This window comes from Sesamum indicum, linkage group LG5 (genome assembly GCF_026168435.1).
Source record: "Sesamum indicum cultivar Baizhima isolate 11 linkage group LG5, ASM2616843v1, whole genome shotgun sequence".
Lineage (NCBI taxonomy): Eukaryota > Viridiplantae > Streptophyta > Magnoliopsida > Lamiales > Pedaliaceae > Sesamum > Sesamum indicum.
In genome coordinates this window covers 10526531-10552455 of record NC_142661.1, presented here as the reverse complement: position 1 = coordinate 10552455, position 25925 = coordinate 10526531, and the positions used below count along the sequence as shown (strand labels likewise).

The 25925-nt window shown below is 30.2% G+C and overlaps 1 protein-coding gene across 5 annotated transcripts; it reads right to left on the bottom strand.

Moving 5' to 3' along the window:
- Positions 1-1033: 1033 nt before the first annotated feature.
- Positions 1034-24472, bottom strand: LOC105162395 (dnaJ homolog subfamily C GRV2). Of its 5 annotated transcripts, none has more exons than XM_088880461.1 (16): positions 24373-24472; positions 23858-24263; positions 23337-23510; positions 22138-22226; positions 19707-19784; positions 19216-19268; positions 18943-19093; positions 17437-17577; positions 16010-16399; positions 15363-15847; positions 14434-14656; positions 13991-14335; positions 12683-12976; positions 11934-12010; positions 11525-11581; positions 1034-1560 (listed from the first exon to the last, which is right to left on the bottom strand). In XM_088880461.1, exons 10-11 carry the CDS (start codon positions 15783-15785, stop codon positions 14462-14464), a joined length of 618 nt encoding a protein of 205 aa, XP_088736587.1. In that variant the 5' UTR covers positions 15786-15847; positions 16010-16399; positions 17437-17577; positions 18943-19093; positions 19216-19268; positions 19707-19784; positions 22138-22226; positions 23337-23510; positions 23858-24263; positions 24373-24472; the 3' UTR covers positions 1034-1560; positions 11525-11581; positions 11934-12010; positions 12683-12976; positions 13991-14335; positions 14434-14461. The 5 variants fall into 5 exon arrangements, with proteins under 5 accessions (XP_088736587.1, XP_088736584.1, XP_088736586.1 ...); XM_088880458.1 differs by lacking the exon at positions 1034-1560 and adding an exon at positions 2361-2925; XM_088880460.1 differs by lacking the exon at positions 1034-1560 and having other exon boundaries at positions 11328-11581; positions 14419-14656.
- Between the last annotated feature and the right edge of the window lie 1453 nt (positions 24473-25925).

The following is a 25925-nucleotide window of genomic DNA, read 5'->3' as shown; positions in this document are numbered from 1 at the left end:
ATAAATTTTTAGTTTTGTCATTGATTTAATATTTTTAGATATATTTTTGTACTTATAAAAATGAAATACAATCTACATATGTGGAGTCAGATTAATTTTATTATATTTTTTTATAAATAAATTGGAATGATAAAAAAGTAATGTCATCGTTGTTGTTTTTTTTTCTACTAATTATTTTTTACATTCACCTGATATTAACTTTACTAAAATTAGATCATGGAAGATGGAAAAATTAAAAAAAAATCAACGAAATTAAAAGCACTCACCAATTCTGCATTTATTATCTTCTCAACCCCCATTTATTATAATTTTGGTCAAGTTTCTTTTTGAAAAAAAAAACTACCTCAGCTAAATTATATGTAAAATTTAGTATTAAATATAAATTAAAATCACTAATTTTATTTAAAAAATAGATATATGTTATTATAATTACATCTTTTATAAATTTATTATATCTTTATAAAAGATATAATTATATTTACAAAATATAAAATTTATTAATTCTAAGATTAACTACAAAAAGAGAAAAAATCATGATTGGAATCCTTCTAAAAATAAAGTATAAAAGTAAAATAAGTTTATAATTAATATAAAAATAAAGATGAGATGTACAAATTAATTTTCTCTATCTTATATTCCAGTATTGAATTTCTTTATATATTTGTACTTAACTTGTAATTATGTTTTAGATTACAATTAGCATATTTTAATTTTATATGTACCAACAATAATAATATTCAAAATAAAATTAATTAAGTTAATTATTGTTTTAAATTGAAATTTAATAATTTTGTATTTGAAAAATTTGTATTACTTCAAATCTTATAAATTTTATATTCACCTCGAGATACTTGGTAGTACAATAAAAATGTGGAAGATATATTTTATATTGCTTCTTTATAAATGTTCATGGATAAGTATTTTGTAATTAATTTATTTACATAGGTTAATTGAGATAAAATTATAATAGAATAATTTATTATATTTCATGTTTTTTTTTAACAATTATACCTTTTTCGTGTGATACTAGATTATTATGTGTAGTAATTTAATTATTTATGTTCAAATTATTAGTTGGATTTCAACTAGATGTCTTATGATAATAGGATTCTAACAATTTACTTATATTATATTCTCATTAGTTATAATTTATTATATTTCAAAAATCATTATTTGTAATGAGAAAGTTATAACTATTTCATTTATTTTATAATCTCATAAATTAAATAATTAAATTTCATTTATCTTGTAGCATCCAAAAGATTCACTTTAATGATCCCAACGAGCACTGGCTACATAAGTGTATTGGTTCTAGTAGTTTAACCTCTTCCATCAAATACTAGACAGGTCAAATTATGTTCCTTCTTATTGATTTTCATCAATCAATTCTTCATTTGTAAACAGGTATTGCTCGAGGACAACGTCAAATCATGCATCAACGATAATCTGAGCAAGCTCCTCCATGGGTGTCAAATTATGGGGAAAAAGGTCTCATCAAGGACGAACACATAGCTCAGGACTCTTTGGTTGTCTCCACTGTTGGAATCCTATTGCTCAGAACTGTGCCGTCATAGAAATAAATGTGGTTGCTGCTCTATTGTGCTTACTCTTCAAATTAATTAAAAAATACTCATTTTCTTCCGAAACAAGTATTTTATTTTAAATGGTCAAATTATATTATCACAATTTGCTTTCTAAAATTTTGGAATTTCTCACTTTGTCATTCGACTTAAGGCCGTTCACTTGGGGTTATGATAAATAGCCTAATTCAATAAAAGTTTGTTTCTTGTTTACTTTGAGTGTTAGGGCTTGGGCTTGTGGCCCAAGCGTGGCCACTATTATTATTACTTAAGTCTAGTTCGTAAATCTGTCAATATGTGGGTATTATTTTATTCAAATTTAGACTCCTTAAATGTTCATTGATATTATTTATATGTTTTATCCAAACTCTACCCGTAAAATATTTATTGTGTTTTAAGTCATTCTATACCTAAAATAATTGGATCTGATATGACTCTTGTGTTACATATTAAAATAGATGAAATTATGATTTTTCAAAATAAAAAATAAGAGAATTTTACAAATTTATTTTTAGTTAATTATTAATATATCAGTAACTATTTGAAATTGAATTATTAATTTGGCTTGAAATAAATTTAATAAATATTTACCACATTCTACTAAATAAAATCAATTACTTTTCAAGTCATTTTATACCTAAAATAATTGGATCTGATATGACTCTTGTGTTACATATTAAAACAGATGAAATTATGATTTTTCAAAATAAAAAATAAGAGAATTTTACCAATTTATTTTTAGTTAATTATTAATATATCAGTAACTATTTGAAATTGAATTAATAATTGGCTTGAAATTAATTTAATAAATATTTACCACATTCTACTAAATAAAAACAATTTTTTAAAAATAAAATTAGAAAACTATTATCTTCAAATGAATCAAAAATCAAAATTAATTTTCATTAAATATTTCAATATATTTTAACCACATTATAATTTTTAAATGTAAAAAATATATGGCAAAATTTCACTTTTGGTCCCACTAAATAGGGCCATTCACACTTTTGGTCCCGCGCTTTAGGTGCTCAACACTTGTAGTCCCAAAACCCTAATTTTTTAACACTTTTAGTCTCGCGCCGTTAAAAACTGACGAAAACAGCACGTGACTTGTCACGTGCCGTTAGTCAACTAGTATGGTACATGTTGGTCAACGGCAAAATATCACTTTTGGTCCCACTAGATAGAGTCATTCTCACTTTTGGTCCCACGCTTTACGTTTTCAACACTTGTAGTCCCAAAACCCTAATGGAGAGTGGGACTGAGACATTCCAGCACAACAACGGCAAGTTCTCGACGGTTCCTTGCAGTGAAAGCTTAATCTTCATCAAAAGCAACTCAACATCTGAAGCAGAGTGAGTGAGAGTGAGAAGAATGCAAATGCAGAGCGACGGAGAGGCCTAAGAGCTGCCATGAATGAGGCTGGGAAGGAAAAAGAAACTAAGTGTGAGAGGGTTCTTTGTTTGAGCTGTGTTCATTGAGTCATCCTCTAGACCAAATCTTGCAACTTCTCAGTCAAATACCACTGGTATGGTAAAATGTAGAGAGACAGAGAGGCCTATGAGCCGCCATGAATGAGGTTGGGAAGGAAAAAGAAACTGAGTGTGAGAGGGTTCTTTGTTTGAGCTCGAGCTCGACGAGCTCACCGAGGTTGAGCTCGAGCTCGAGCTCGATACATTATTTAGTTCGAGCTCGAGCTCGAGCTCGATTTTGTTCCAGAAATTGCAGAAGAATAGAGGTGGGAAGGAGAGGAATTTTACAACATTACATACAAAATTTTTCAGAAATTTTGCTAATCGATAATGATCTTCCATACAACATTACAACTCTTTTATAAAACCAAACAACAACAACAAGAAATAAACAAATCATTGTCCCCTGAAAACACACTCAAACCCAAGAAAAAAAATTAAACAAGATGCTAAAAACACACCTAAACCATCTGATATCGAAATATAAGAGTAATCATTCAAGACGGTGTATCGTTGAATCAGGCCATGTGATTTTAAGTCATACCGTCTGATATGATCTAATAGACACAATCTTGTATATATTTAAATTTCGTATGAATCAGGTGCCCAAATTTTAAGATATCTTAATTATTGATTAAACTTTTTAATCTCATTATATATCTAATAAAAATAATAATTTGAATTGTTCAACCATCATCATCATCATTATTATTATTTTTGTTATTATTATTATTATTATTATTTTTAGATTAATTCATAAGAATTACTAAATTTTGACATAAATTTATAAATAATAAAGAATCATAAGTGAATTACTTGTCAATTTAAAAAATATTAACGTAATACAAATATATATTAAAATATAACATAAATTTCTATATATCATATTAAATAATAATTTTAATTATAAAAAATATTATAATTTGCTAAGTTGTTGATTAGATTTATTTTTGTATAAAGATTAAATATATAGATAAAAGTATCATAATTTATTATTATACAAAATAAAATAGATGATATTGATTAATAATTATAATATACGATCAATTTAGATTATAAAACTGATCAAATATTAGATATAAAATTAAATATATAAAAAAATTAAAAACAATATATAAAAAAAAAAATTCACCAGCTCGCAAGCGGTGAACAAGTAAACATGAGCTCGAGCTCACAGTCGAGTCGGCTCGACTCATCTGCCACCCTATGACTAATGGCACGTGACTTGTCACATGCCGTTTCTGTTAGTTTTTAACGGAGTGGGTCTAAAGGTGTTAAAAAATTTATATTGCACCTTAATATAAAATACTATTTTATTGATATATATAAAATCAAAAAAAATATTTTAATTGAAATTGAAAATATAAACAGAATTATATTGTTGATGTCTTGGTCATATTAAATTATTTATTTAATTTAGACCTAACTTATTTAAATAAAGTATTGAATAAAGTATATTCTTCACATTTTTATTTGGCATTCACAATATATATGTATATATATCTATACATAAATATGAATAGAAAAAGACACAAATGTTCAATCAATTTGGTCAACCCTTATAACCAATTTCTGTAACATCAAAAATACATATACATATATTCAACATTTTCACACCTATATACCTATATTTGGAAACAACTAATCCAAATATATTATCAATTTTTGCACAAAAACCAATAAAGCATTTCTACCTATTTCCAAATGTTGGAAATTGAAAATGAAAATGAAAACACAACCAAACGGGCCCTAGGATTTTGGGACTACAAGTGTTGAACACGTAAAGCGTGGGACCAAAAGTGAGAATAACGCTATCTAGTGGGACCAAAAGTGATATTTTGCCGTTGACCAACATGGACCATACCAGCTGACTAACGGCACGTGCGTGTCACGTGCCGTTTCCGTCAGTTTTTAACGGTGTAGGACTAAAAGTGTTAAAAAATTAGGATTTTGGGACTATAAGTGTTGAGCACCTAAAGCGCGAGACTAAAAGTGAGAATGACCCTATTTAGTAGGACCAAAAGTGAAATTTTTTGCCAAAATATATTTTAATATAAATAATAAATTAATTTATAAATTTCTAATATAATACAAATAATATAAAATATAATAAAAATTAAAATTTATAAAATTAGAAAACTAATCATCCCTCTCTTCTTTATTTCTATTCAAAATAAACTATAAATTTATTTGTTTTATGGTCATACTTTTTCATACTTACACTTTGACATTACTAAATTTTATCAGATAGAACTATGTTTATATAATCCAAATAATTATTACGTTTTTGTGTTTATGATTATAATGTTTATCAGGACCACTATGAATTGTCATCCTTTTTTTAAAAAAATATTAGCAATTTTTATAAATTTTAAGTGACGGATGGATAAATTTATTAGTCAGAAGCAAACCTTATGAGTAGTAAATGTAAATTTTCAAACCGCAGGAAATCTACGTGTAATTATACCAGATCTCAAGGAAAGACAGTGTAATTATTTGAGCCAAATTGCATAAAACCCCCATGTGATTTAATAACTCAGCAAAATCCCCCTTCTGATTTGAAAATAGGCAAAACACTCACTATGTCTAATAAATTACATAGTAATATAATAATAAGCAATATTAACTTAATAATGAGAAATTACACTTTTTTCAAAAAGTTCTATAATTACACACCATTTAAACTTTCACACTTAATCCATTAGGAATTGTCCAAAAATATTGATAAAATTTTAATTTTTCACTTATAAAATAAAAACATAGTATTAAATTCATTTTGATCCCTGCGATATAACAAAATATCAAAAATCCCCCCTCCCCATGAAATTTTTAATATAAAAAATTACCTCTATATTACGAATAAATAATCAGACCACCCCATGATCAATTTTTTTAGAAATAATAACTAAAACACCCCTTCTAGTCAACCGGTCAAACTAGGCTTATTAATATATAATTATTTTAATTCATAATATATATAATTTATAATTATTAAGATATATTTATAATATATATAATTATAATTTATAAAAAATATTTAAAATAACAATTAACCCCCCCTCCCTCCCGGTGAAGACTGTAATTATTTGAGCCAAATTGCATAAACCCCCATGTGATCTAAAAACTCAGCAAAAGCCCCCTCTTCTGATTTGAAAATAGGCAAAACACTCCCTATGTCTAATAAATTACATAGTAATATAATAATAAGCAACATTAACTTAAAAATGCGAAATTACACATTTTTCAGAAAGTTCTAAAATTACACACCATTCAAACTTTCAACTTAATCCATTAGGAATTGTCCAAAAATATTGATAAAATTTTAATTTTACATTATAAAAAGAAAAATATAGTGTTAAATTCATTTTGATCCCTGTGATATAACAAAATATCAAAAATCCTCCCCCATGAAATTTTTTAATATAAAAAATTAACCCTATGTTGCGAATAAATAATCAGACCGCCTCCCATACCGCCCCTGATCAATTTGAGTCTATTTTTTTAAAAATAATGACTAAAACACCCCTTCTAGTTAACCGGTCAAATTAGGCTTATTAATATATAATTTTTTTAATTCATAAGATATATAATTTATAATTATTAAAATATATTTATAATATATATAATTATAATTTATAAAAAAAATTAAAATAACAATTAAACCCCCCCTCCTCCCGGTGACCTACCTTTCCTCCCCCCACAGTCCATTTGGGCATCGTCGGCTGCCCAGATCTGGCCGATCGACATCGTCCTCTTGGGCGACAACTACCGCTTATTTTTTAATTATATATAATTAATTTTAATTTAATTAAAATAATATTTTATTGTATAAATAATTAACTAATTTGTATATAAAAGAACATTTTATTATTATTAAAAATGAATAATATTTTTAATTAAATAATTATTATATAAATAATATTTAATTATTAAATTCATATATAATATTATATATATTACAAGTGAAAGAATGGCAAAAATATATATAAAAAAAAATACTTTCATAGAAAAATCACAGTCTAAACACGTGCGGTCCAATTTTTGTATGGAGGGATTTTTTTAACTTTATTTTATATCATAGGGGGAGTATTTGATACTTTAATTTTCATAGGGAGTTTTTTTAACATTCCTATTATTACAGGGGTATCTCTGGATTTTTTCCTAAAATTATATAATATAAACCTCATTCTATATGTGACTAAAAATGTTAATTGAGTGATGTAATTCTAATTTTTAAGATCACTTCTAAGGTGAGAATTTTATGTCCAAACTCCTAATTTTACATGAAAACTATAAATATACATAAAAATATATAAACACAAATATGATATATAATTACAGATATACTAAAAATGGACTATTTTCATACAATAAATTCAATTTTGTTCCTTTTTTTATTGCCTAATAAAGCGAATGAATATATATCTAATAATATAAAATAATTATAATGGTAATTGATAAATAATACAACAAATATAATTATAAAATACATGTAGATTCTTTATAAGTTCTATTTATCATTTAATTTTAAGTTTAATTTAATTTTATTTTTCAGAGTACATAAAGTGAAAAACGAAAAGAAAAATTAAGTTATGTATGCAGTCCCATCGTTGGATTAATAATATGATTATAATTATAAATTTAACAAAATTAATTAATACCTACAATACAAATAGAAATATATAAGCATAATATTAAAGAAATTATGAATAATTAGACTACATTCAAATCTACTCATGAAAACAATAAATCACCATTAAATCTAAATATAATACAAAATAAGGAACAAATAACTTATCCACCTCAACATTTCAAATAATATAATATAATATGATTCAAGAAGATAATTGAGAAATAATTAATCTAAGGTTCATTATACTTATATCGCTTTTAAAAATGGGAATTACACTTTTTTTAAAAAAAAAAAAAATTCTAATCTGACCCTCTTTGTTAAGGATTGGATGAAAAATATTGACGATAGCAAAAATGTTACACAAATTTTTAATTTTACCCCCTCAATCACATTTACATGTAATAATGTTTGTACTTATAAAAGAATATATGATAATATTTACTCCATTCCATATACATAACCTATATTCGTCCTAAGTACAAAAATATACATAGAAATATTCAATGACTGACGAAATTCAAAATTTATATATTCTTATTTGCCTTACAAGTAAAATTATGTTTCATAAAGTTTAATTTTTAAGACCACTGCCCAGCCAGATAAATATTCTTTTTGCCCATAATTTAATAAAAAACTGAAAGACATGGAATATTCTTTCTCCTATTTTCAAATTATTTATTTTAATATGAAATAAATAAACTTTTAAATAGAATAGATAAAACTTTTACTTGAATTAAATTATTATTGAAAATATTTAATGAACTTTGACAATTAAGAAATAAAAAATTAGAGAACTTGTAATTTTAATAAGTATTTACCATAAATTCTAATAAATAAAATAAGAATTTTATCTTCAAATGAATTAAAAATTAATTTTTATTTACTAATTGTATTGTGAAAAATTCAAAGCAAGGATATGTTCGTAATATTTGGTTATATACATTAATAAGTGACCATATATTATAATTTTTTAATAAATTGAAGTTTTATTTTGATATAAATAATAAATTAGTTTTTTATTTTATTTTGATGTTATTCAAAATCAAAATTTAAAGTAATAGGGGGAGTATTTAAATCAATAAATAATAAATTTAAATCAATATTAGCTTACATATAAAATTAGAAAACAGACTTATCAATCTAACTTTTTTTCTATTAAAAATTAACACAAAGATATTTTTACACAAAGATATCATTTAATTATTAAAACCACTACCTCACAAATTATAATTTTTTAAATTATAAAATTTATTTATTATATACACGTAGAAATACCACAACAAGTACAAAAAAATAACTACCCACATAATAATTTAACAAAATCAATTAAACGAAAAATGACAAAACAAGGAACAACCCACATATAAACAATTTATTTAATTTTGTTTAGCAAATTCAATCTTCATCTAATAAAGTGAATAAATATATAATAATATGAACAATATGATTATAATAGTAATTCATAAACAATATAACATATATAATTATATAATATGTATGTAGACAATTTTAGTACATAAATTATTCTTAGTCTAACTAATTACTTCTTTTAGTACAGAAAGTGCAAAAAGAAAAAAAAAGTTATTTTGTTATTTCATTATTTTAGCCTTTAATATAATATGCATGTAAATAATTTTTTTAAAAATCCTATCTTAAATTTAATTTTTTTTAGAGTACAAGAAGTAAAAATAAGTGTCATGGTCATGTGATCCAAATATTTACATATAGAATTATTTTGACTTTTTTTATTATATATTTTCCACAAGCTACTGTGTTTTATCTAATATGATTTTGATCTCTAATGTTTACAAATTCTTACGGATTTGGTCAAATTTCAAACCAAATCTATAAAAATTTATAAACATTAATATTAATGTTAATTATGTATATGAAGACTAGTCCATAAAAATTAACTAGTTATTACTATAAATTAACAAAATTAATTAAAGAAATAGCTAAGTTGCCATTAAAACTTTATTAACAAAATAAGCAACTAACTTGACATAATTAATGAATAAATTTAGGATTAACTTCAAATAAAAAATTATATTTTCCTCCAAAAAGTTCTAAATTACACACTGAAACTTTCATTGTTTTAGGCTTAACCCTTTTTCGTTAGGAATTGGTCCAAAAATACTGATAAAAAATTTTACGCTTATAAAAATAAAAATATAATATATTAACATCATCCTATATATATATATGACATATCCCCAAAAAATTAATTAAAAATATAATTAAATAACGTAATTTTAATTTTCTACTATCAGTTATAAGACCATCATATTATATCCTAACTCCTAACCCTACATGAGAACTATAAATACAATCAATTCAATTATAATTACAAATATAATAACCATATGGACTATTTATTTATTTTGTACAATAAATTCAATTTTTTTCTTTTTTTATTGCCTAATAAAGCGAATAAATATCTATCTAATAATATGGAATAAAAGTAATTCATAAATGATATGACAAATATAGTTATATAAGGCATGTAGATTTTTTAAAAGTCCTATTATACGACAACATTAAAAAACCAAAAATATGTAATTTGCCCTATTATAACATTGGTACACAAAAAATAAAACAAAAAGAGACCATAAATATAATGGACCCTATATATAACAATATAATAATATGAAAATATTATTAGTAATATATAATAAATCACAAAATACTAACATAATTATAAACAATTTATGTACAATTAATTCAATTTTCTTATTCTAAATACACAAATAAATATTTTTTTATCTACAGTAAATTATACATAATATAAAAAAATATAATTGTATAATATAATATGCGTGTAGATAATTTCTTTAAAAATAATTATTTTAGATCAAAAAGTACAAATAAGTGTCTTAATCACGTGATTCCAAATATTTACATATAAAATTAATTTTGACTTATTTAGCAATTGATGTCATTGTTTATCTTTAACGTTTACAAATTCTTACCAATTTGATCAAATTTCAACCCAAACTTGTAAAAATTTATAAACATTAAAATTCAAAATCATTAAACCATAAAAAATGACAACAAATATAATTATATATATACATATGTGTGTGTGTGTAACAAGCCTATAAATAATTGATGTCTTACTACTTAACATATATACTGCATTAAAATATTTGGTCCACTTAATTTCTAAATCATTAAATTCTTAATTAATCTTTAAATTAAATAATCAATTAAAATTTTAATTTGTAGCACTCCAATTCGTTCCATCAATTTTAAAATATTTTTTTTCCACAACACACAAATAAAATAAAAAATTTAATTAATAAGTGAAACAAATATAAAATAAATGAAAGAATCATTACATATAATTTTTAATATATAATAAATCATAAATAATTCTTATTATGCAATATAATTTGCATCATTTCCGTTGGAATCTAATTATCATATAACATCCAAGTTAGAATTTAACTACTAACTTGATTTTACATAAATTAACTAATTACAAAGTTACTATACATAATTTAACAATCTATTATTATAAGAAAGAGATATAATTGTCATCACAAAAAAGAAGAAATATAAAAAATGAGAAATACTATCTCCATTATCCTATGCAAATAAATTAAAAACTAAAAAAATTAATTATAAAATTATTTAACGACAGTCATAAATGAAGAAATATAATAGCTAATCATTCACAAATTTATAATACACACAATAACTTAATATGCTTTTCATTTACAGTTATATATATTATTATATTATCTATAATAAAAGTGTGAACACCACTTATGTATTATTTCAATTATATACCCTTTTAAATAATAAATGAGAGTGTATGAGGATGGATCTATTCTTACCCTTTTGGCTGGAAGGTTTTGTTCAACAACTGTATTCATCACCCGCCAATTCTTATGCTGTCAAAGAGTTGTACAAGCAAGGAGAAAGTTACTTCAACGTGAGTCTAAGCACTCAAGCAAGAACACAATCTCTACCACAACTTTACAAGAATTCTACAATATGTTAGTTGACTATATATGCTGTGAAAAAAGAAAGTTGAAAATGGAGAACAACAGAGTTTCAACAACAAAGAAGCATGATGGTAGAACACAAATGCTATTATTATTACTAAATAAATTAAATCAGAGCAGCAAAAACAATGAAGAAATACGCTCCAATTAGTCAAAAATCCAAGAAAATGAGAACCCAGCAACACAAAACATCGGGGGACAAATAATAAAAATGATATGATAGCATATGAATAGCTACCTGCACCACGGAACACCAATACTAAAGCACTTCCGGGAACATCACCGTGGTCTTCTCACCATGTATAGCAAATGTAACTGAAAGAAAATTAAGTGATGAACTTCATTAGAAGAGTTTAAAAGAAAGAAAAAGAAAGAACTATAAATTAGAGGGCTACACGACAAATTTGAAGAAGTTGCACATGCGACGGGTACCATAACATATGTTAGATGAGAAACCACAAGAGATTCTTTGAATTAAATACTATGTCCAGTGCAAAAGACAGTTCAAAGGATAATTAAGTTCTCTAGATTTAAATGCAGAACGTCCAGAAAACATCCATGCTCCACCACCACACCCGGATTTGCTAGTAAAAAAGTAAATCGGGAAAAGAAAAAGAAATGAAACTTGAATCAGTTATAGAATCTTCATGACAACTACATACCAAGTAGTTAAAGCCAAGAAGATCCAAAGACGTAAATTTGAAACCTTTTATTAACACAAATATGAAGAACATATTGCTTTCCTCGCTTTTTTCCCTCAGTTATCTACATCTAATAGAACCAACAAAGTACTTACAAAAGAAGAAGAAGCAAGTATTGCCTACATATCAGAAAAGATATGCTAAGAAGCCTGCCCTATTATAGTGCTCTAGAGTTTCACAACATTCAAAGAAAATATGCAGATACTGATGCAAGAAGATGAGGCAATGCTCAAGTAGCACCCAATATGTTTTTTCTTTGTTAAAATGCAAAATCTGCAGCATTTACCTCAGGGGACTCCAAGTTTGAGTTTAATGTGAATAGGAGGTCTTTTGCTAATTTATTTTCAGCATGCTTGCAAGTTTATTGGTTAGTAAAGCTCTAAGGGCATCAACTGCAGCCTGAATGTAGGGTGTCGGGATCTCCTCGTCAACCAAACCACTAAGCCTTGACAAGGCATGAGATGCTTTTACAGCATGTATGTTTTTTGCTATTTGAACGCTAGTTCCAACACCATGTGCATCTGTCTTATCTGATTCCTCTGTCGTCGAATCATATTGGAGCGACAATGGTATAAGGTACCTGAACAAACAAAAAGTGACCCTATAAAACCACAAGTTTCTGAAATGGACCTGGATTCAAACAAATAATCCACCTGAGAAAGACCATAAAGCAGTTTGCAACAGTGGAGTGGTTTTTAAGATATAACAGGCACATGGCAGCTGATGCAGAGGCCTTCAAAAGTTCACAATGTTCATAAACCATAAACTTCCACAGTGCCGTAGAATAAAGAAATTTTGTCTTTCAAAGAATAGTCACCATAAAGTACCTTCAACACAATAGTTCCAAGATTTTGTTCAGTTTTAATATAGAAGTTGGACTCTCTTTGCAAGCAAATTGACTCGACAAAAGGTACCGAACAAATAAACATTAACTCTATGAGCCCTCAAGTTTGTAAATGGACCTCGACTCAAGTAACAGACCACAAGAGAAAACTATAACATCAAGGTACGGCAGTTTTTTGAGAAACATCGGAGTGGTTTTTGTAAGATGTAACAGTCATGTGCCAGATGATGCAGTGGCTTCAAAATTCATGTTGTTCATAAAGCTTAAGTTTTCACACTTCACATAGAAAAAGTACATTACTGCCATTCAAAGAATAGTCACCACAAAGCATCTTCAACACTAGAGTTCCAACATTTTGTTCAATTTAAAAAAATAAAAATATGACCACCTTCACAAGCAAATAAGTTTTCTATACAAGCTCAGACAGACACAGAGAAAATGCCAGCAACAAAGTCATCCACATGAGCACAAAGAGCATTATAAATAGACCAATATGGGTAATTTCATTATTCAATATCCATATATGAGCTACGAAGAATTATATGGGCAAAAGAGTGAAAAGTAATGAACGAATAGAAGCTAAGTCACTGAGCAATATGTGACTTGGAGCCAGGTTAAGCGATAAATATAAAAGGACGGTCAAGAAATCCATAACAGAAACAGTAGTGTTCTGCAAACTTCCAGAAACTAGAATCTCATGCTAGAAAACTGATGAAAGCATAATCATAACAATATAATGATCTATCTTACCACAGTACACCAGCCTTCAAAAGGGAATTTTGAATTTCAGAGGAGATAGAAAGGTGAGCAATGGTCTGCAGGGCAGCATCAATAGCAGCAGGAACAAGCTCAAGTTCAGTGCAATGAACAATGTCATCAACTAATCCTGAAAATTCGAGCATCTCAGTTCTCGCACTTTCAAACTGACCCAAAACTGAAAAGGTTCGCATTATGCTAGCAACAATAGTAGCGGACGGTTCAGTGGCAGGAGTTGTTGGTTGGACCACACACATGCAACGGGAAAGGAGGGTTGCAAGAAGAGGTATTCCACCATCTCTCACAAGCTCTTCACCATTGAATGGTGAAGACTCGCACCTGAAAGTTAAATATGTGGAAATAGCATAAGCAAAAGTACATCTACAAAGTACTTATCTAAAGAAGAATGATATGGAAATTACAGATGATGAATTTACATCAACCAAACAAGCTCCAAGGATGCAACTAGAAGATGTGCTGATCAGAGGAAAGAAAATTGTTATCATCCTTGTCCACTGTAATGGCACTTAAGAGCATAGGATATCCAGCATATTTGAATGGCATCAATACATTCCCATATCGCCTATATAGAATACACTGGCCCTTTAAGAGAAGCAACAACCTCCAAGTCTGGGGACCTTGCAATCCTTGCATGGTCACCTAAGGAAGAGGATTAAGAAAGCAGTAGATCACTAAAAAGAAAATATGAAACATGGAACTCAAATATGAAGAAATACAACCAATTAAAGAGGATTGCATTAAGGCCAAAGACATGCCTCATAAAAACCCTCATATGAGGGTTCAACTTAGGAATTTTGTCCAACTTTGCTGATCATATTCCAAGAAGGTTACTGATTGCAGAATGAAATACTAGATGGAGGCAACAAAACCAAAGGGAAACATATGTAAGTAGTCCAAACCTCATAGGAAAGCCCTATGATTTACATTTTCACTCTTCCGCAAAAGCCACTTAAATTTATATATTTAAATTTATTTCTTGGTTCACACCTTAAATTGAGGTAGTATCATATCTAAGAAGAAAATATATATATATATAGTCCCGTGTCCTTCCTAGTTCCAAGATATAATTTAAAACCAATACTGATATCCATTTATATGTGTAAAAAAGCATTTGGCTCATCTTGACAGCATAAATACCTTTAGAGCACTCTCTATCAGTCAAATAAACAGCTTAATTGTGAAAACGGCGTCTAAACAAGTCGACTAATTCATTTGAAATAAGATATGGCAGCTTATAAGATCCCTTGTCTATATGATCTTATTTTTTTCTCAAGCTTAATCATATAGTCTCCGTTTTTTATGAGTAACGACAGATCCTCACACAGGATCAAGGAATTTGGCATACCTGCAAGCACTCATAAGCTTTCTGCACTGCCAGAAACTTCTCCCTCCCTTCAGGATTTTTGTTTGGATGATACTTCATTGCAAGTTTCCTATACTGTCTCTTGAGCTTTTCCTCATCAATATACTCAATCTGCTTTGATATATTAGGTATCTCCTCAACTGACTCAAAACTTGATTTCTTAGGGGCGTCGTCTCTGGATACTTCATCAATGGAAATCTCTAGTATCTTGCAAGCTTCTTCTTCAGAAAGGTCCATTGGCCTTCGAGTTAACTCTTCTCTCCACATTACTAGCAATGATTGCAAAAAACTCAACATGTTCAACAATAGGCCAATTAGGAAATCTAATTTCATCACATAAGTTTCGAGATAATAACGATGACACCACATTTCATCTTTCAGCTCTGGATATGTCACTGGTAGCATTGGAGCATAGTCATATAAGGAATGAAAATGCTGTGACAATTTCTGGGGAAATCACCAAGATGCTGAAGAACCAAATCAAATAAAACTGAGAGTTAAATGCAGCACTTATTTGCATTGAGGATGACTCAACTACCACCATGTTTTAGAATGTAAATACTAAATGTTAACAAAAGATGCTTGGGGTGAAAGACAAGTAGCAAACTCCAGTTGCAGATTCAGGCTACCTGACGGATCAGATTTTCTGCTCGCATCTTGTGTCCAAATAATCTCAGGAGTGTCAGAATCAGAAACCATTGCTGCGGCAAAAGCAACTGGGCCGCTACGTTCCAGTACATAAAGCAATGACTCAGGTAAGAGGCCGCCCAAAACACTTCGTTTCGCCAAAGGTAGAGAAGAGGAAACTGCAGAGTCCTCACCACCATGAAAAGCTTGATATACATGAGTCACTGAGAAGAGTTGGGCAATTGAAAGAAGATTAGATCCAGGGTAAGCCACAGCAAAATAAAATGCGCCTGTACTGTATAATCGGATTATTGCTTTTGGGTTCTTAGTAACTGTAGCTTTCAGCGAGCAGCAGCAGCATCAACAATAGTCGGTTCACCAGAAAGCATTCCCTGCACATAAGAAATAGAGGAAAGAGTTTGCTTCATTAACCAAAGCTCTGAAATTGAGAAACAATGTGCATATTGATGGAGCCACCATCCAGCCACTGCCTAGTTCAGCTTAAAAACAAAAGAAAAAATAACGAAAACATCTCAAACCTCTCTGGAAGGCAAAGAAAGGAACACCCCACTTCCAAAGTGAAAGTGTTATAATATAATTACCATGAAAAGGCACAAGAGAATATGAAAAGTTGCATCTTTAAAACACCAGGAGTTTAAGGATACTAGTACACGTGGATATCCTAAGTGCATATTACACGAAAACTGTATCTTAGTTTAAGGAGGTGCAATAGTTCCAGTGACCCTTCTACAGTTGTTTGCACAATCAGTCTCCAATGTGCATCTCATGTGATGATAAGCATAAATACCAGACAACTAACTCCCATTTTAAATGGCTTGCAAGGAAACCGGTTTATTGTAGGATAAAGCTCTGATCCTATTTTACTCTACGTGCCACACATCAATCTTTTATGTAACCAAGCTCATAACCAAAGGAATGCTTTAAGGGGCCCAGTGCTTTATGTACGTGAAAGAATGGCCTGCTCGTTGAAGTGAGTAAAGATTGAGGGAAGGGAAAAACAAAATGAACAGCCCTTCATAATTCTTTTGAACCAACTTGTACCAGATCTACGTACAAGCAAAATTTAGAACTCTTTTAACAGAAGTCGGAAATGCTGTACCCCACCCTCGCATATCCATCAACATAATCCTCGACTTACGATCCTAAGCAAATACAAATCATAGAACTGCCAGATTGAAAATCTCAAATATTTGAGGAAAAAGGTTGATGGAACTTATTTGAAACCACATATCAACCTTTACATTTTTCAGGCTCTCCAGGTAAATAAACAAAAGATACAATAATAAGCATAACTTTCTGCTTTTTTAGCAATTTTTTATTCTAATAAGTCTGAGTAGATTTTTCAGTTGGCCAAATTGGGACAAGAGCACACATAACCAATAGAAGGACAGGCACTTAAAAATATTACTTGTGCAATATGTGGAAGACAACGTGAGCTTGACAAGATCCTCTTTACTCTGGGGGTTGGTGCAACAATCTCTCCAGCATCATCTATATCTGAATGAGCGGCTACCATACTGTGAAATATGGACAATGCTACATCTCCTACCTGAAAAAGAACACGCCCGTTTTAGGAACATTGTAAAACAAGCATACCCAACCATAGGTAGGTGTATCAAGTAAAGACTCCCTCCATGTCATTATTTGTCCCTTTGGAGCAGGAAAAACAGAAATTTCTCTACCATAAATATCCTATTTAAATAACAAAGTAAATAAGAAAGAACCTCGTTCAGTAACTAATTTATAATATATTTAGTCTAAGAAATGTAGATGATCATAAGAGCGAAAAAATTCTTCGTTATCACAGTAGAAATTACTTTATTTCATATTCTGTCGCTAAAAACTCCATCAGTTCAGCAGTAGTTTGATATATAAACAACACTTCAGTGATATTGAAGATCCCCAAGATCCGCAAAGAGCCAGAGTAGTTCAATACAAGTCAGCAGACATGATGGAAACAGGAAGCACAGAGTTCATGGTGATCCTGATTGGCATCACGGTACCATTCTGGATGATACAGGTATAGACAAAGGAATACCAATTCAAGGCCTAAACCCAATGAACTCCAATTCTCAAATTGAACAGCCTGCTTAATTATTTCAAAGTTTCAGATCTAGATCTATTAACAAGTTGGATATTTCAGAGACCAAATACAATAGAAGGGTTTTGGGGGTAGCTGATCATAAACCAATCTTAAGTAGCATAATCATTGATGATACATGTACTCACATAGCTTCACAACTCAGTAAATTACCAAATGAAACAATACTTGAGCAGGAGCTCATCACTTTCAATCTTACGCAAACTGACTAAAAAAAAGGAATATCACCAATAACGTCTACATAAGACCAAACTATATAGAATATCCTAAATGTAGCATCAAACATCCCATCCCACAACAACGGACCAGAGCATTGTCCAAATAGTTAGATGCCAAAATCCCAGAGATTGCAATTGCATGCTCATGTACATAAGTTCAACAATTTACATAGCAACAGGCATATCATAATTCGAGAAAGGAATAGTAAAAGAATATGGGGGGACAGTATGTCTACTGTTGTAGACAATTTTAGTATATTGCCATTATTCCACTCAAAAAATCAAAACCATCAAGCATCCTCTAAAATGCACTGATACTTTATGACTTAGAGATATCCACCAAATTACCTTCATTTAGCTCCAACTAACATGCATCATTCTACAGCGCGACACATTCCAATTGTGATCAAAAGTCATATATTACATAAATGATGCAATTATTTGCATATATTTCAATTTTAAATAATAATTATTATCTTACCATAGGTTTCTACACAGGGGCATAACAAGAAAAGGAATGCCGGTAAAATACAAAATTTCCAAGAGACCATTTCTGCGTGATACCAGAAGAGGAACATAAGAAAAGAAAACAAACCTAGAACATAACAAGACTGCAAGATCATATGATAACTGGAAGCGAGACACCATTGGAGGACACCTAATAGCGGCACTATGTATTGCAGCTTCTCTTGCAACACTCGACGATTCAGTATTAGCCATATCAGCAGCATCTCCACAATAATATCCTAAAACAATAAGATCGAATAAACAGAATAAGCACTTTAATTTCAGATATTGATATTAAATAACTTCTCTAGATAGATCAACATAAATATCGATAGGAATTAAGCCAGTACAAGTGACTTACCAGGACTGAACCCCGAATGATAAGCTCTTTGGAAGTGACAACAAATTCTCGAGCTTTTTGCACCAGTAGTCAAGAAAAACATTGATTTAAGAGAGTGACTTACAATGCAACCAAAGATTAAATCACTAAAGATGCAGAACAACAAATAGATAAGAAAATCCCTAGCAAAATGCTAAGTCCTCAAAGGTACCTAAAAGATTTTTACAGTACTTATGTTCCATATATTCTTCTCATGATGTAATCTTTTTTTCATTTAAAACACCTTGCTGCAAGCTCATAACTTAATACCACCCAATATCTATTGTCGAGTATGGACTTGAATTTTACTCCTTCAACACTTCAAGAGCATAAAAAGGTAAATGCAGGAGAGCACTAACACACCTAGCCCCTCAAAAGAATAGCTCGCACTACCAATGAACTAATGAATGGGTTCTGCATAAGAGTGTAGGGGACAAATGATAAACATGATATGATAGCATATAAATAGTCACCTGCACCACAGAACACCGGCACTAAGAAGCACATCCAGGGACATCATCTGGTGTTCTCACCAAGTGTAGCAAATGTAACTGAAAGATATTTGATGAACTTCATTAAAGAGTTTAACAGAAAGATGGAACACAAAAAAGGAATCTGATTTTATCTTCAATTATTAGTTAACAATGATTCCCAACCTCACATACCTAGATAAACCACATTCATGGGCCAGTAAAGATTAGAAGTGAAAAATTTATAATACTTGTCTATGTGCAGCATGGTAGACTTCTTTAACTCTTACATGCAAGCACATACATTTTCCTTTTAAGGGGCGGTCATGTAAGATGCACTACTGCCTATATACTGAACTTGCACCCTCACCCTGCTGGGATGGCAATCTAAAGGGAATAATTCATAAGATTAAAGAAAACTATAATAATATAGAATTTAAATATCGTTACAATAAATACAAGGCCAGAATCTATCTCCTCCTCCTCCCAACCAAAAATAGTAGTCACATAAGAAAAGGCATGCCAAAGTAGAGGATTTTACACACAAAAATTTTCAGCACCAAGAAATGTGACAATTTTTTAATAAATCAATAAAGAAAAGAAAGGATTGCCGCAATGTCTTTAAAGTTATTGCCTCCAACAGAATGAAATACTATGTGCACATAATCTCAAAACACAAACGCCGCAATACATTATGCAAATGCTAACTTATCATAACGAGGGTAAGAGGCCAATCACATCACAACACTTCGTTTTGCCAAGTATAGAGGAGGACAATCAAGCTTCCACAAAATCTATGGGTTTCAAAATGTTATCATCCTCGATGCTAACACAGTACCCTTTTATCTCCTTACATCTACCTAGTCGGGACGGATTTCGCTTTTCTTTCTTTTCTTTGGCCACTAATGAATTTTTTTCCTTTTTTCTTCCCCTTCTGCTTTAGTCACGGCTTTTATTTTCTTTTTTTTCATTTGTTTTTGCCCGCGACTTGTGTTCTTTAGGCTGTTTTCCAGTCTTTTGACGCGAATGACAACACTTGTGGTGAAGGCACTCGGTTACTCAACCAAAAAACATCGCATTCTGGCCTTTTGACGCGAATGACAACACTTGTGGTGAAGGCACCCGGTTACTCAACCAAAACACGTTTTACCTAAAGTGCTTTGCATACTCATAGCTCCGGCCACCGTTTTACGTGAATAACAACATTTGTGATGAAGTTACCCAGTTACTAAGTGACCTAAACCAGCGGAGTAGATGTAATTTCCTTTTTCTTACTTTTCTTTCTTTCTTTATTTTTTTCCGGAAGGGGAAGGGCCTTTGAATTTTTCAAAATGGATGCATGTCCCATGTTAGGGATATAAGGATCAATCGGGTAGAGTTTTAGCAAATAAATACGATCTCACAAGAATCCTAAGATTTAGTAGAAGCAAAGATATTCCAACTCTGTTTCAAAGCAATTCAAAATGCATGAAATTATGCCTCAACGACTCAACAGTTAATCAAAGCAACAATCACATAACGCTAGTGCACATTCATGTCTCAATCTTATGACTTCCTAAATCACATTTATTTGTCAAATTACTAAAAAATAATATAAACAGAAGTAGCTTGATAGTAACTGGCAAAAGAAAACAAAACAAAAGTAGTTTGATAGGATAACAAAAGATAAATGAAAACTTAAAAAGAAGTTACCCTCTGGTTCCTATGTGTTAATTAACACTACATATATGTCATGGAATTCTTTACTTTCGAAATGGTTTTATCTCATTTGGAAGGTGAATTGGGCTGTTCAAATCAAAATTAGAATATGAGAAGTTTCATGTAATCCTAAAATGCTAAACAATACACATCGTTTACTAAAATGCTAAACAATTACAGACATCCCGACAACAAAATATGTCTCACAGAGCTTCATATACCACAAAGAACAATACACATCGTTTACTTGAATGAGATAACATAAAAGCACAACCAAATAAAACAAGATGAGAAACACCCACACCACAGTAGTAAAGTAATTGAAAACCACTTAAAAAGCATCCAACACTATTTATCAAAGGAACAAACTTGCCATAGATAAAAAGAAAATCACAACCCCATAATGTAGATGATAAATATCAAGAACTCAAGATAACAATGCAAACATATAAAGGAAGGAATGCTTGATGGATGAAATGAAGAGTGAAAGCGAAGAAAATGATCGACTTTTTACCACCATTATCACTTTGCAAAGACTTTCTAGTTTTTGTGTCATTGTTTTCAAAGACCGTCTTAGCCACCTCATACACCTTCCATTCGGATCCAGCATGCATTAAGACATAAGACAAACAGATAATTTTGAAATTCCACAACCAAACTGCATGTTCACAAGAGGAATTAGTGTACTGTGCATCATTCGCCATTGTTGGATAAATAAATTACAAATAGAACTTACTTCTAAAGTCTTCATGACTCCTCAAGCTCTACCGCCTTCTTGGACCATTCCTCCGAACCTTCCTTAAACGAGTGTACAAGCTTGGTTACCTATGTGGTCCAGAAACATTGAAACACAAAGACATTGACAAATGCATTAGATGTGGCAAATGTCTACACACACATATATATATACACATATGAACAACCAATGCATTGCTTAAAAAGATAAGTAGTTGTTAAGACGAAGCCTTAACCAACCATCAATCATGGACTTATAAGGGCATCATACAACTAAGAACAACATGATTCATTACATACGCATAAACACAGAAAAAATGACACTCTTATATACAAGACCGTCGTGCTTTGTTATGTTGATCGCCAACATGGTAAGTCCTCAAAGGTATCTAAAAGATTTTGACAATACTTATGTTCCATTTATCTCCTCCCAATGTCATTGTGCTACTAGTGCTTAACTTAATACCACCCAATCTCCATGCCCAAATATTATACTCCTTCAACCCTTGAACAACATCAAAAAGATAAATGTAGGACGAGGACCAGCCCACCCATCCACTCAAAAGAATAGCTAGCACTACCAATGAACTAATGAATTGGTTTGCATAAGTTTCAGATCTATTAACAAGTTACACATTTTCGAGAACAAATACAATAAAAGTGCTTTGGGGGTAGCTGATCATAAATCAATCTTGAGTAGCATAATCATTCATGATACATGTACTCACAAAGCTCCACAACTCAGTAAATTACCAAATGAAACAATATTTGAGCAGAAGCTCATCAGCTTCAATATTACCCAAACTGACTAAATACAGGAATATCACGAATAACGTCTACATCAGACCAAACTGTACAGAAAATCCTAATTTGAGGATTGTTCAAACAGCAGAAACACCCTCTCACTCACAATATGGTATTAGATGATGAATGTATTCCACTTGGAAAGGAGACTGAACTGTTCGTGGTAATAACCAACAATGATAAACTGTGAAGGCCCTTAAAACCATCAGAAATTGAAGCTGGTTCTTGAATTAGAAGATAAAGAGGGATGAAAATTGGATTTGGACAGGTCAAGGGGACCAAACATCATAAAAAAAAAAGTGGCTTCCATTAAAACTTCATGTAATGGAAGCCATCATTCATGGTTCTGAAAATTAACTGTTACAAGTCATAAGAAAAGCGGAAATCTCTGCTCACCAGATGCATACGAGATTATTTGCCTTTTCAATGGTGAAATATAATGAGCCCCTTGGAATGCAGCAGCGGGCAGTACATTGAGTGGTCTGAAATCAACGGAATATGCCTTCTGAAAGCCATCATTGTCAAGTTTGCAGGTCTCCTGTCTGATTCATATCCTCTTAGCAATGACACCTGAGCAACCATGGAACACTCATGATTTAGATAAATGTTCACATCCTACAAATTGTCACATCTTAAGAGCTGGAATAACAAAGGAAGATTACGGGATAATTATACAGACATGTACCCTCAGGTTTGGGTATTATGAAAAAAAGAAAAAAAAAAAAAAAAGAGGGAAAGGCCTGCATATTGAAAAATTATGTTTCCACTCTTGCTCATATTTTACATTACAGTGAGAGCAAACTTAGGACATCAACAGAGGGTATTCCAGTATTCCTTCTTTATCTATCAATATATGAACAATGAGAAAATATTGGGCCAAGAAGGATTGTTCAAACAGCAGTAACATTTCGCAATACCATAATTTGAGGCCTCCTTCGCGCTCTGTCTCTCCCCCTGCTTTTCTTGGTTTTCTTTACTCTGTCTTTTGGGTGAGAAATGAACACAAGAAAAAAGAAATGACTTCACCTGCTTTCTTTAACTTTTTTCCTCGGAGAAGTGACCAGAGGAGAAGGGAAATGGTTTGATTGTGGGGTTGGGTGAGGGTATTTTGGCGGTGGGAGGAGGGAACTGCGGCGTCTCTCCTTCGCCGGCTTTGGCTTTCTTGGAGGGAGAAAATGAGGGGTATTGTTTGAGGTGTGAGAAGAAGAATTGCAAGAGGTGTGACGGCCTTCCTCGTACCTGCAACATCACCCACTTGCCTCATCTGCTCTCCACATTCATCAACATCTCAATTTTCGCCTCCAAATCTCCGCCTCCATTTTCCTACAAAATTAAACCAAAACATTCGATAAATCACAGCACGAGATACAAAATGGGGAAGCCAACAATAGCGTATAAACCAATTGGAAATCAGGATCGCGCATTTGCTTACCATTTCGATCGAATAGATACGAACAATTGGGGAATTTTTCGTGCAATCGATGAAAAACAAAACCCTAGAGAGAGAGAAAGAGGAGAGAGTTGAAATATGTTTTACCATGCGACCATCTTACAGCTAATAAACCTATTACAAAACTATAAAATTTTTATTATACATTTTGACCCCTAAATTATGTTTATTATAACAAAAGTCCCCCTAAAAAAATAATTTAGTGTTGGCTGAACAAAAACACCCTTTCAACTTACTTTTATATTTTTTGTTTCACTTCCTAAGTATATTTAATTAAAAAATCTCTCTCAAAACTACTTTTAGTAATTTTAAAATTTTTACTCAATTGTTCAAAATGTATAGCTTTATATAAACTATATAATACATAAAAAAAATTTACAAGTTCAATATGAAAATATGTTTTACAAAGAAAAATATTTACAAGCTCAATTTAATTTTATAAAAAAGTATGTTATATAACTTATATATTTTTTATTAAAATACATGCACAAATATTTAAAATATAGCATATCATCACTCATAAAATAATAAAATATTATATAACTTATATATTTTTATATTAAATTACATGCACAAATATTTAAAATATAGCATATCATCACTCATAAAATAATAAAATATTATAGATTAATTATATCAATAGATTTGCATATTTTATAGTACGTATATATAAATGTTCAAAATAATTTTTTAGATGATGTTGACAATTCCTCTAGAAAAAAAGTTCACTATATATAACAATACAAAATAAAAATTATGTAAATCTTTTAGAAATTATATAAAATAAATGAATTGAAAATTTATAGAGTTTATTCAAATTTTCATACTAATTACAAAAATTATAAATTTTGGATAATATTTATTTTAAATAAAAATTATAATGAACAGTAATTTTTATCTCTTAAATCCCAACATCAAACATACATCACTTATTTTAAATTACCCTAAAACATAAATCCAAACATATCATCTATTTTCGACACACACTTACTTATCTCTATTTTTTCTCTCTAGTTTCAAAACATAAAACAGAACAACTAAAACACAAATCCAAACACAATGAATATTCTTCATCATCTAAAAAATGAAAAACACGTCTTGCAAATCACTTGACGAATGACTTTCTTCGCGGTTTCTTCATCCAAAGACGTCGCCGGTGCCATTGTGGCAGCAGTGAGTTGAGAGAGAGAGAGCAGAGAGGAGAAGAAGAAATAACGGTTTAGGGTTTTTGAAAATTGGAAATAAATGAAGGAATGATTTCAAAGGATCTTTTTCCTTCTTATTATTGTGAAGACTAAACGAACATTACTCTACTCTGGCTTTTACTGCTATGGCGAATAAAGAGCAAAGAGGTAATTAAATAATTCTTTTACAAAATAATATGAAATATATTTTTCTCAATTTCTTTTCTGTTTTTTTTTTATGAAATAATGTATTTTTCAAACCCGAAACGTGGGGTACGGGTTGGGGTTTACTATGAAAGCCCATCATCAATGTTCTAACTATTCTGACCATTGTGGGACTGAATTTTGCTT

Bases quoted from the DNA above. Each gene is read 5' to 3' on its own strand.
- LOC105162395 (XM_088880461.1), bottom strand. From the start codon at position 15,785: ATGCTACCAGTGACATATCCAGAGCTGAAAGATGAAATGTGGTGTCAT. The intron at 14,657-15,362 runs GTATGCCAAATT...CCTCTTCCTTAG, and splicing joins AAGCTTATGAGTGCTTGCAG to GTGACCATGCAAGGATTGCA.